This window comes from Oncorhynchus tshawytscha, linkage group LG26 (assembly GCF_018296145.1).
Source record: "Oncorhynchus tshawytscha isolate Ot180627B linkage group LG26, Otsh_v2.0, whole genome shotgun sequence".
NCBI lineage: Eukaryota > Metazoa > Chordata > Actinopteri > Salmoniformes > Salmonidae > Oncorhynchus > Oncorhynchus tshawytscha.
In genome coordinates, this window is record NC_056454.1 from 20,652,597 (window position 1) to 20,665,680 (window position 13,084).

A 13,084-nucleotide genomic window follows, 5' to 3' on the forward strand; every position below is an offset into this window, starting at 1 on the left:
GATGTTACCTGTTAAATCCACTTCAAATCAGTGTAGATGAAGGGGAGGAGACAGGTTAAATAAGTATTAAGCCTTGAGACATGGATTGTGTATCTGTGCCATTCAGAGGGTGAATTGGCAAGAGAAAATATTTAAGTGCCTTTGAATGGGGTATGGTAGTAGGTGCCAGGCGCACCGGTTTGAGTGTCAATAACTGCAACACTGCTGGGTTTTTCCACGCTTAACAGTTTCCCGTGTATCAATAATGATCCATCACCCAAAGGACATCCAGCCAAATTGACACAACTGTGGGAAGCATTGGAGTCAACATGGGCCAGCATCCCTATGGAACACTTTCGACACCTTGTAGTCCATGCCAATGAATTAAAGCTGTCCTGAGGGCAAACGGGGTGCAACTCAATATTAGGAAGGTGTTCCTAATTTTTTGTACACTGTATATTACCATAAGTAGTTCTATATTCCTGCTACCAGTCACTTTTCAGCCTTGTTAGCATGATTATTTATCCTGCTACCAGTCACTTTCTCTATTCCAGTATATAGAGTCCTCTCTTTTAAAACTAATTATACATTATGGAGTAAACGGGCCATACTGTGTTTGTGCTTCAGCCAACAGCTACACAAGCCATCTGTCCTGTAACCTGGGCGACATTCAGGATCCCTAAACTGTTGTGTGGATCCTTCGACAACGCCGAGAGTTCAGTTGTCCTGTGTAATAACTGTTACAGGACAGAATCACAAGACATACTTATACCTTTGAGACAGGCATACGTAGACATTTTTCAACAACAGCATGGTTTATTTAAAGCATAATTCTTATGTTTACATGCACAACTGCAAATACGGTATATAAACATGAGTTCTCAGCCTTGCACTACAAATAAGAAATGTCACATCGTAACACTGATCAAAGCTCCATTTTCTCCTGACAAAAATAATATTGCACTTTAAACATCCTCACGCACCAGTCATCTAAATAATATTCCCCTCTTTATATATATATATATATATATATATATTGCCTGGCTTTGCGCTTGCATTCACACAGTTATTTTTCTCGATGCAGTTCTCATACAGACACACCAGTAAGAAAGTCATCTTAAAAAAAGAAGAGGGCTACAAATGTAACTAATGCTCAGAAAAGGAAATATTCTACATAATACTTGTACAAATCTCAAGATCTTCAAGTGCTTTTTAGAGCAAAAGAAAAGTGTTTTTGATGTATTTTTCAAATAAAATGGCATCTGAGCAGCTACTGCTCATCCTCGTTCTCCTGTCCAGAACCTTCTGAGCGGTCACCCTCCAAGCGATCTGAGGAAAGGAATGAAAAACAAAGTGTGTAATAAACCCCTGGGTTATGTTCATTAAGGCACACGGAAAACAAAAATGTACAGGTAATTCTACCCTACTTCAGACGGTTTTCTTCCATTTTGTGTCTAATGAACGCAGCCTAAATCCCATTTCCTACTGTACCTAGCTTGTGGGGTCTGTAGTGGAAGCGTCATAACTGGGTGCTGGTAATTGAGTGAATGAACCAGTTAACCTCCCGGTGGTAAGCGGTTTACTCAGCCCAGGCTCAAGGGTCCCAAAGTACATCGATAAGAACATAAATACTTCCACATGCACTTTCTATTGGTTCATTGGCCAACTGCTTTTCAAAGCACCATTTTAACCAATTTGCAAATGCCACAAAATATAGTTCATATCACTAAACTACGAGCAAAATGTAACTGAGTGAATGAGCATGTGTACCCGTTCTTATGTGATTAAGGGAGGCCAGCATTCGCAGCATGAAGGATGCTGGGACTGTGATGGTGTTCCTGGTTTCCTCTAGCATCAACTCGTTACGCGTGATCACCTACAGAGAGAATAAGTGTGAGAGAAAGAGAGAGGGTGAAAGAAAGTGAAATATACCAGTGAACCTTGTAGTTGATCTCTGAATTCATCATCTCGGTTGTCAGAAGCATCAAAGAGAATGTGGTTTCTATCACTGACGAGTTGGGAGTGGGACGGGTGAGAGGGAGAAGGGGTGACGAAGGAGAAAGAAGAGGGCATGGGGGGGAGGAGGAGTGAGGATAGAGAGAAGAGAACAGAGAAGGATAGGTAAGCCTCCTGGGGCAAGGCGTCCCCAGTCAGCTGTTGTGACAGCTCATGGAGAAGAGGGCAAGTCCCACACAGTGGGGAATCCACTCCCTCTACTGGATGACAGAAGTGCACCCCAGTCTACTTGCTCGTCTGCCATTAAGATTGAATAAATAATTTACCAAACATACCTCGTCAGCTAGGACTCTGTTAAACGATGGAGACACCTCCAGAGGTGACCAGACCTTGATGTCGTAGTCGATCCCTGACGAGGCTAGAACTGGAACAGACAGGAGACGCAAATGATTGGCAATAGGGTATGATACAGTTAAAGGGGGGATACCTAGTCAGTTGTACAACTGAAATGTGTCTTCCGCATTTACCCCAACCCCTCTGAATCAGGTAGGGTGTTATTGGCTCTCTACACAAGGCTGAATATGTAGCTAAAAAGACTCACTGGGATCGTAGGGGTGTGGGTATAGTGGTGAGACAAGGGTAGGTGTGTGTGTTACTGGGGTCGCAGGGGTGTGGTTGAGGTGTATCTGTAAGACTAGATGTAGGGATAAGACTAGGGTAGGTGTGTGTTACTCACACCGTTATTGCAATGCATATGCCTAAGAGTGGTTGGATAGGCTGAGATTTAGGACAGGGTGGACACCACCAGAGCTTGCGGACAGGCTGTGTGAAGGAAAGGCTGCCTTAAGACTGGCAAGGGGTAGAGTTGAACAGAGGCAGCTGCTGTAAGTGTGTGTGTGTTGTGCGCTTTCTCCAAGTTGTAAAAACAAGCAGAGGAGAAACTGGCTACTCTTTAGTTGACTGATGTAACTGGCAAAGTAACTGCTGTTTGACTTAAAAGAAGAGGGAAAAAAACAACTAGTGTTTATCCCCAGTGCTGAGCTAGTAGTGTAACAGAAATGTAACGTTAGCTAATGTTTCACTCCTTCTCAACTGAAGTGAATGAATTAGCTAGCTAGTAGCTACCACAGGCAGTTCAGCTCTAGCCTCTAGCTAGCTGTCAAACTCTAGGTGGCATTCTGCCTTCTCCCTACAGTTTTAAGCAATTTGCGTCACCCACGACTACCTCAAATCAAATTTGATTGGTCACATACACATGGTTAGCAGATGTCAATGCGAGTGTAGCAAAATGCTTGTGCTTCTAGTTCCGACCGTGCAGTAATATCTAATAAGTAATCTAACAATTTCACAACAACTACCTTATACACACACAAGTGTAAAGGAATGAATAAGAATATATACATATAAAAATATAGATGAGCGATGGCCGTGCGGCATAGGCAAGATGCCGTAAATGGTATAGAGTACAGTATTTACATATGAGATGAGTAACGTAGGGTACGTAAACATTATATAAAGTGGCATTGTTTAAATTGACTAGTGATACATTTATTACATCCAATGTTTTATTATTAAAGTGGCTAGAGATTGAGCCAGTATGTAGGCAGCAGCCACTCAATGTTAGTGACGGCTGTTTAACAGTCTGATGGCCTGGAGATAGAAGCTGTTTTTCAGTCTCTCGGTCCCAACTTTGATGCACCTGTACTGACCTCGCCTTCTGGATGATAGCGGGGTGAACAGGCAGTGGCTCGGGTGGTTGTTGTCCTTGATGATGGCCTTCCTGTGACATCGGGTGGTGTAGGTGTCATGGAGGGCAGGTAGTTTGCCCCCAGTGATGCGTTGTGCAGACCACACTACCCTCTGGAGAGCCTTACGGTTGTGGGTGGAGCAGTTGCCGTACCAGGCGGTGATACAGCCAGGCAGGATGCTCTCGATTGTGCATCTGTAAAAGTTTGTGAGTGTTTTCGGTGACAAGCCAAATTTTTTCAGCCTCCTGAGGTTGAAGTGGCACTGTTGCGTCTTCTTCATCACGCTGTCTGTGTGGGTAGACCATTTCAGATTGTCCATGATGTGTACCTTTATTTATTTATTTTTATTTTTATTTAACTAGGCAAGTCAGTTAAGAACAAATTCTTATTTTCAATGACGGCCTAGGAACAGTGGGTTAACTGCCTGTTCAGGGGCAGAACGACAGATTTGTACCATGTCAGCTCGGGGGTTTGAACTTGCAACCTTCCGGTTACTAGTCCAACGCTCTAACCACTAGGCTACCCTGCCGTACGCCGATGATAGTTTCCTTCTGCTGTTTCCTGAAGTACATGATCATCTCCTTTGTTTTGTTGACATTGAGTGTGAGGTTATTTTCCTGACACCACACTCCGAGGGCCCCCACCTCCTCCCTGTAGGCCGCCTCATCGTTGTTGGTAATCAAGCCTACCACTGTAGTGTCGTCTGCAAACTTGATGATTGAGTTGGAGGCGTGCACGCAGTCATGGGTGAACAGGGAGTACAGGAGAGGGCTGAGAACGCACCATTGTTGAGGATCAGCGGGGTGGAGTTGTTGTTTCCTACCCTCACCACCTGGGGGCAGCCCATCAGAAAGTCCAGGACCCAGTTGCACAAGGCGGAGTCGAGACCCAGGGTCTCGAGCTTAATGACGGGTTTGGAGGGTACTATGATGTTAAATTCTGAGCTGTAATCGATCAACAGCATTCTTACATAGGTATTTCTCTTGTCCAGATGGGTTAGGGCAGTATGCAGTGTGATTGCGATTGTGTCGTCTGTGGATCAATTGGGCGGTAAGCAAATTGGAGTGGGTCCAGGGTTTCAGGTAGGGTGGAGGTGATATGATCCTTGACTAGTCTCTCAAAGCACTTCATGATGACAGAAGTGAGTGCTATGGGGCGATAGTTGTTTAGCTCAGTTACCTTAGCTTTCTTGGGAACAGGAACAATGGTGGCCCTTTTGAAGCATGCGGGAACAGCAGACTGGGATAGGGATTGATTGGGTTGGCGCCCCCCACAACGGATAACAGAAATGTCAAGTTATGTATCACTAGATTGGATTAATTACAAGGTTAGTCATATGCTGGGAAATCTGCATAAAGTCTGGATGCCTTATATATGGAATACAGTACGACAAAAGGAGTCTGTATTGAAAACATGCCCACGTCAGGGGAGATACTTATTTAGGCAATCCCTAGTTGCTGGGTTGCTCAGTTTTGGCCCTGGGGGTCTGCCGTCCTGTGGGTAGTCACTCTGGCCTTGGCCTAACACACGTGAAACCAATTATGAATGTCTCAGTAAGATCCTAAAGCTGAGTGGGGTGTGTTGGGTTGGGGCGCTGCAGGGCGGTGGACCCCTAGGGCAGGACGGAGTGACCCAGCTAAATTTAACAAAAATATAAACGCAAAATGTAAAGTGTTGGCCCCATGTTTTATGACTGGAAATAAAAGATCCTATACATTTTCCATACGCACAAACATTTCCTGTTAGTGAGCATTTTTCCTTTGCCAAGATAATCCATCCACCTGACAGATGTGGCATATCAAGAAGCTGATTAAACCGCATGAACATTACACAGGTGCACTTTGTGATGGGAACAATAAAAGGTCACTCTAAAATGTGCAGTTTTGTCACACAACGCCACAGATGTCTCAAGTTTTGAAGGAGCGTGCAATGGGCATGCTGACTGCAGGAATGTCCACCAGAGTTGTTGCTAGAGAATTGAATGTTAATTTCTCTACCATAAGCCGCCTCCAACGTCGTTTAAGAATTTGGTATTACGTCCAACCGGCCTCACAACTGCAGACCACGTGTAACCATGCCAGTCCAGGACCTCCACATCCAGCTTCTTCACCTGCGGGATTGTCTGAGACCAGCCACCAATCTATAGGCCCTACATGACCCCAATGCATTTAACAATTACACCATGTCTGGGAAAGTAGAAATGCTGTTCGGTCAGTGGATTTTTGGCCATCTGGCCCAATCGGGCCACTGACAAAAAAAGTTAACGTTGGAACCTGGCGTGTTTAATATGCAGCCACGGAGTGGCGGCGCATAGGCTATTTATTGTGCTTTGATTGACAAACAGCAAGCTTTAATATTTGTATTTGTATTTATTATGGATTTGCTGCCAAGGCAGCAACTACTCTTCTTGGGATCCAGCAAAATTAAGGCAGTTTATACAATTTTAAAAACATTACAATACATTCACAACACACTGTGTGCCTTTAGGCCCCTACTCCACCACTACCACACATCTACAGCACTAAATCCATGTGTATGTATTGTGTGTATGTTATCGTGTGTGTGTGTATGCATGTAGTATATGAAAGGTGTTGAACAGACTGAATAAAGTCGATCTCATATCTTTGCCATTCATAAATCATACAACATAATTATATGTCCATGGTATCGCACCAGGACAAGTAACCATATAGTATTTTCGAAATATAGTCCATCAGAACTTGTCAGACAGTGACATTAAAGTAAATGACTTGTCAGCAGCCTACCGAAATAGCATCGGTAAGAGAGCCGTTCATTTGGCTTCCTAATTTGCATACTGGTAGTCTTTTGGGGAGATTATCTGCAGATAACTTATGAAAACAATCTATGAAGACGGTGAAATTCTCCTCACTGCAGTGGAGAGTGAGCCTCACTCTGGTCCAAAATATGATAAAAGAAAACAGATTGAATTCTTTTAAAAGATATTGATATAGGTCTACTGATTTAAATCAAAGTGTTGACAACGGAGTAGTCAATTGCTACTTTCTGTGTAGCAAAGTCCATGTTTAACACCTGCTTCATTCTTCAATCATACCTGTATTGCAGATAGCTGACAAAATACCTCTTTAAGGAAGCCTGAGGAAGTCAGCAGACTCTTAAAGGATTATTTAAGTGCCGAGTGGAGTCAAAATTACATTTATCCTGTGTTTTATATCATATTGTACAACAGCTGATAAAACTAACACTGTAAAAGTGTTAACAATTTAATCAGTGTCATTGTCTGGTAGTAGCAGTTTGAAAATACAATCTAGCATTGGTATGTACCAGAGGCCACAAAAATAGAGTTTGTTCGGCATACATTTCTTAACACGGGCCCTGGAAGCATGGTTGGCAACTTTTACTAATTGGCTGGCTACTCCAACTGGTTGTGGAAATCACTGAGAATGTGTTTGTTTCTTATGATTCTATGCTTGATTTTAGGTTTTTATAAAAAAACATTTGCATGCTTATACATTGTGTATGTTAACTATTATTCTTACTATGTTTTGTTACTTTCCCTGGGCCATTGCTGTAAATAAGAAAGTATTCTCAGTCAACGGACCTGGTAAAATAAGGAATACAAAATAAATAAAACTCACTGGGGTCGTAGGGGTGTGGCTGGAGGCAGTTTACTACGTGATTGTCGGCCTCCAGCAGCATCAGGTGCTCCCCCGTGTGTCTGTCCCAGATGAAGATGTGTCCGCAGTCTGAACCGCTCATCACAAAGTTGTTTCCCCAGAAACACGACTCCTTAATCTACAGAAAACACACAAATCATTGGCGTAGATAAATTAATGTTAAGTGCTTCAAAGCATCTCAAAACGTACTTATATATAGCGTGTCTGTGTTTGTATATGTATATATACACAATGCATTCAGAAAGTATTCAGACCCCTTCCCCTTTTTCCACATTTTGTTAAGTTACAGCCTTATTCTAAAATTGATTAAATACATTTTTTTTCTATCAGGTTGGATGGGGAGTGTCGCTGCACAGCTATTTTCAGGTTTCTCCAGAGATGTTCGAAAGGGTTCAAGTCCAGGCTCTGGCTGGGCCACTCAAGGACAATCAGAGACTTGGCAAACTCCAAGCAGGCTGTCATGTGCATTTTACTGAAGAGTGGCTGCAGAGGTGGTTGTCCTTCTGGGAGGTTATCCCATCTCCACAGAGGAACTTGGGGCTATGTCAGAATGACCATTAGGTTCTTAGTCACCTCCCTGATCGAGGCCCTTCTCTCCCGATTGCTCAGTTTGACCGGGCGGCCAGCTCTAGGAAGAGTCTTAGTGGTTCCAAACATCTTCCATTCAAGAATGATGGAGGCCACTGTGTTCTTGGGGACCTTCAATGCTGCAGAAATGTTTGGGTATCTGTGCCTCGACACAATCCTGTGTTGGAGCTCTACGGACAATTCCTTCAACCTCATGTCTTGGTTTTTTCTCTGACATGCCCTGTCAACTGTGGGACCTTATATAGACAGATGTGTGCCTTTGCAAATCATGTCCAATCAATTGATTTTACCACAGGTGGACTCCAATCAAGTTGTAGAAACATGTCAAGGATGATCAATGAAAACAGGAGGCACCTGAGCTTAATTTCGAGTCTCATAGCAAAGGGTCTGACTGTTTTCACTTTGTCATTGTGGGGTATTGTGTGTATATTGACGATGGACAATATGTATTTAATCCATTTCAGAATAAGGCTGTAACGTAACAAAATGTGGAAGAAGTCAAGGGGTCTGAATACTTTCTGAATGCTCTACATATATATATATATATATATATATATATATATATATATAATATATATATATATATATATATATATATATATATATATATAATATCAATATATATATATATATATATATATATATATATATATATATATATATATATATATATATATATATATATATATATATATATACAGTGCCTTGCGAAAGTATTCGGCTGATAAATACAATCCACCTGTGTGTAATCAAGTCTCCGTATAAATGCACCTGTACTGTGATAGTCTCAGAGGTCCGCAGAGAAAGCGCAGAGAGCATCATGAAGAACAAGGAACACACCAGGCAGGTCCGAGATACTGTTGTGAAGAAGTTTAAAGCCGGATTTGGATACAAAAAGATTTCCCAAGCTTTAAACATCCCAAGGAGCACTGTGCAAGCGACAATATTGAAATGGAAGGAGTATCAGACCACTGCAAATCTACCAAGACCTGGCCGTCCCTCTAAACTTTCAGCTCATACAAGGAGAAGACTGATCAGAGATGCAGCCAAGAGGCCCATGATCACTCTGGATGAACTGCAGAGATCTACAGCTGAGGTGGGAGACTCTGTCCATAGGACAACAATCAGTCGTATATTGCACAAATCTGGCCTTTATGGAAGAGTGGCAAGAAGAAAGCCATTTCTTAAAGATATCCATAAAAAGTGTTGTTTAAAGTTTGCCACAAGCCACCTGGGAGACACACCAAACATGTGGAAGAATGTGCTCTGGTCAGATGAAACCAAAATTGAACTTTTTGGCAACAATACAAAACGTTATGTTTGGCGTAAAAGCAACACAGCTCATCACCCTGAACACACCATCCCCACTGTCAAACATGGTGGTGGCAGCATCATGGTTTGGGCCTGCTTTTCTTCAGCAGGGACAGGGAAGATGGTTAAAATTGATGGGAAGATGGATGGAGCCAAATACAGGACCATTCTGGAAGAAAACCTGATGGAGTCTGCAAAAGACCTGAGACTGGGACAGAGATTTGTCTTCCAACAAGACAATGATCCAAAACATAAAGCAAAATCTACAATGGAATGGTTCAAAAATAAACATATCCAGGTGTTAGAATGGCCAAGTCAAAGTCCAGACCTGAATCCAATCGAGAATCTGTGGAAAGAACTGAAAACTGCTGTTCACAAATGCTCTCCATCCAACCTCACTGAGCTCGAGCTGTTTTGCAAGGAGGAATGGGAAAAATTTCAGTCTCTCGATGTGCAAAACTGATAGAGACATACCCCAAGCGACTTACAGCTGTAATCGCAGCAAAAGGTGGCGCTACAAAGTATTAACTTAAGGGGGCTGAATAATTTTGCACGCCCAATTTTTCAGTTTTTGATTTGTTCAAAAAGTTTGAAATATCCAATAAATGTCGTTCCACTTCATGATTGTGTCCCACTTGTTGTTGATTCTTCACAAAAAAATACAGTTTTATATCTTTATGTTTGAAGCCTGAAATGTGGCAAAAGGTCGCAAAGTTCAAGGGGGCCGAATACTTTCGCAAGGCACTGTATATATATATATATATATACATATATATATATATATATATATATATATATATACACACAGTACCAGTCATTCAAGGGTTTCCTTATTTTTAAAATTTTCTACATTGTTGAATAATACTGAACACATAAAAACTATGAAATAATACATATGGAATAATGTAGTAACCAAAAAAAGTGTTAAACAAATCAAAATATATTTGAGATTTTTCAAAGTAGCCACCCTATGCCTCGAGGACAGCTTTGCCACTCTTGGCATTCTCTCAATCAGCATCATGAGGTTGTCACCTGGAATGCATTTCAATTAACAGGTGTGCCTGATACTCAACTAGTCTAAAGAAGGCCAGTTTTATTGCTTCTTTAATCAGAACAACAGTTTTCAGGTGTCTAACATAATTGCAAAAGGGTTTTCTAATGATCAATTAGCCTTTTAAAATTATAAACCTGGATTAGCTAACACAATGTGCCATTGGAACACAGGTGTGATGGTTGAGGATAATGGGCCTCTGTACGCCTATGTAGATATTCCATAAGAAATCTGCCGTTTCCGACTACAATAGTCATTTACAACGTCTACACTGCATTTCTGATCAATTTGATGTTATTTTAATGGACATAAAAAATGAGCTTTTCTTTCAAAAACGAGGAAATTTCTAAGTGACCCCAAACTTTTGAACTATAGTGTATATCTTTCTTACTCTATTAAACCAGGGCGAGAGTTCACTCAGCAACAATTGTCACAGTTCTTCAGAGAGTCCTAATAGAATCTTTCTCTCTATCTGGCCCATGATGAGTTTGTTGCTCTTCGCATGATGTTTTCAGTAGGGGCTCAGGTAGAAGTGAGCTGATCTAGAATCAGCTGTAAAAGAGGGACCAGAAGTAACCAAAGTCGGAAGTGAAGATTAGCGTACCATAGTCCTGGAGTTGCGGTGTCCCTTGTAGACCATTTTGACTGAAGGTCTCCTGATATTCTGGGTCTCGCTCTCCTCCATCTCTCTCCTCTCCTTCCTCCGACGAAACAACTCCTGGATACGGGCCGCAGCAGAGCGTCTGACACACGCCGACAGACGCAGCAACACAAAGAGACACACAAGTTATATACAGTATCGACAGTTTATATCTTTCACTCTATATCTGCAGAGAGGGAAGTGAATACTAAGCATCTATCTATCTATCTATCTATCTATCTATCTATCTATCTATCTATCTATCTATCTATCTATCTATCTATCTATCTATCTATCATATATCTATCTAGTGTCTAGTGTACAAAACATTAAGAACACCTTCCTAGTATTGAGTTGCACCCCCACCACCCTTTTTGCCCTCAGAACAGCCTCAATTCGTCGGGGCATGGACTCACAAGGAGTTGAAAGGGTTCCACAGTTGTGTCAAGTTGGCTGGATGTCCTTTGGCGGTGGACCATTCTTGATACACACAGAAAACTGTTGAGGGTGAAAAACACTGCTGCATTGCAGTTCTTGACACAAACTGGTGCGCCTGGCACCTACTACCATACTCCGTTCAAGGGCACTTAAATCTTTTGTCTTGCCCATTCACCCTCTGAATGGCACACATACACAATCCATGTCTCAAGGCTAAAAAAATTATTCTTTAACTGGTCTCCTACCCTTCACCTACACTGATTGAAGTGGATTTAACAAGTGGCATCAATAAGGAAATGTATCATTCAGCTGGTCAGTTTATGTAATGGAAGGAACAGGTGTTCTTGTTGTTTTGTACAGTGCATTCAGAAAGTATTCAGACACCTTGACTTTTTCCACATTTTGTTACGTTACAGCCTTATTTTAAAATGTATTAAATCTTTTTCCCCCTCATCTACACACAATTCCCCATATTGACAAAGCAAAAACGTTTTTTTTTTTAGAAATATTTGCAAATTAATAAAAAAAATAAAAAACGAAATAGATTTGAAATTGAGCTTGTGCATCCTGTTTCCATTGATCATCCTTGAGATGTTTCTACAACTTGATTGGAGTCCACTTGTGGTAAATTCAATTGATTGCACATGATTTGGAAAGACACACCTGTCTATATAAGGTCCCACAGTTGACAGTGCATATCAGAGCAAAAACCAAGCCATGAGGTCAAAGAAAGTGTAACGCCTGGAGGAAACATGGCACCATCCCTATGGTGAAGCATGGTGGTGGCAGTAACATGCTGTGGGGATGTTTTTTCAGAGGCAGTGACTGGGAGACTAGTCAGGATCGAAGGAAAGATGAACAGAGAAAAGTACAGAGAGATCCTTGATAAAAACCTGCTCCAGAGCGCTCAGGACCTCAGACTGGGGCGAAAGTTCACCTTCTAAACAGGACAACGACCCTAAGCACACAGCCAAGATAATACAGGACTGGTTTCAGGACAAGTCTCTGAATGTCCTTGAGTGGCCTAGCCATAACCCGGACTTGAACCTGATCAAACATCTCTGGAGAGACCTGAAAATAGCTGAGCAGTGACGCTCCCCATCCAACCTGACAGAGCTTAAGAGGATCTGCAGAGAACAATGGGAGAAACTCTCCAAATACAGGTGTGCCAAGCTTGTAGCGTCCTACCCAAGAAGACTAGAGGCTGTAATCACTGCCAAAGGTGCTTCAACAAAGTACTGAGTAAAGGGTCTGAATACTTATGTAAATGTGATATTTCCGTTTTTTAATATATTTTTTATCAATTGCAAAAAATGTTGCTTTGTCATTGTGGGGTATTGTGTGTAGATTGAGGGGGGAAAAAAATAGTTCAACAATTTTAGAATAAGGCTGTAACGTAATAAGTGTGGAAAAAGTTGAGGGGTCTGAATACTTTCCGAATGCACTGTATATACAGTATATACACATCTTTATCCTATCAATCTTGTTGTGTGCAAACAATGAGTAAGCTTAAGTACTACACTCAGTCTAAGCTGGCTATATTACCATAGACATTATCTACATTTTCTCCAGGGATTGTAGGGCTTCATTCATTCATTCATTGGCTGTTGCATCACTGGTGTTGCCTGTTACCCTGGTGATATCGCTAGGTAACCTGCCAGGGATGATGAAGCTAATAGCTCTCCTCTTAGCAAATTGTGGTGGTGATACTCACATG

At 41.8% G+C, this 13,084-nt stretch overlaps 1 protein-coding gene across 7 annotated transcripts in view; it reads right to left on the reverse strand.

Moving 5' to 3' along the window:
• Positions 1 to 775: 775 nt before the first annotated feature.
• dcaf6 (ddb1 and cul4 associated factor 6) overlaps positions 776 to 13,084 on the reverse strand; it is a 79,402-nt gene continuing 67,093 nt past the window's right edge. For all 7 annotated transcript variants that reach the window (XM_024389208.2, XM_024389212.2, XM_024389211.2 and 4 more), the window contains 5 exons: positions 10,894 to 11,032; positions 7,301 to 7,457; positions 2,271 to 2,359; positions 1,750 to 1,855; positions 776 to 1,308 (listed from right to left, as the gene is read on the reverse strand). In XM_024389208.2, coding sequence (XP_024244976.1) covers positions 1,250 to 1,308; positions 1,750 to 1,855; positions 2,271 to 2,359; positions 7,301 to 7,457; positions 10,894 to 11,032 — 550 coding nt within the window. In that variant the 3' untranslated portion in view covers positions 776 to 1,249. The remainder of the gene's footprint in view (positions 1,309 to 1,749; positions 1,856 to 2,270; positions 2,360 to 7,300; positions 7,458 to 10,893; positions 11,033 to 13,084) is intronic.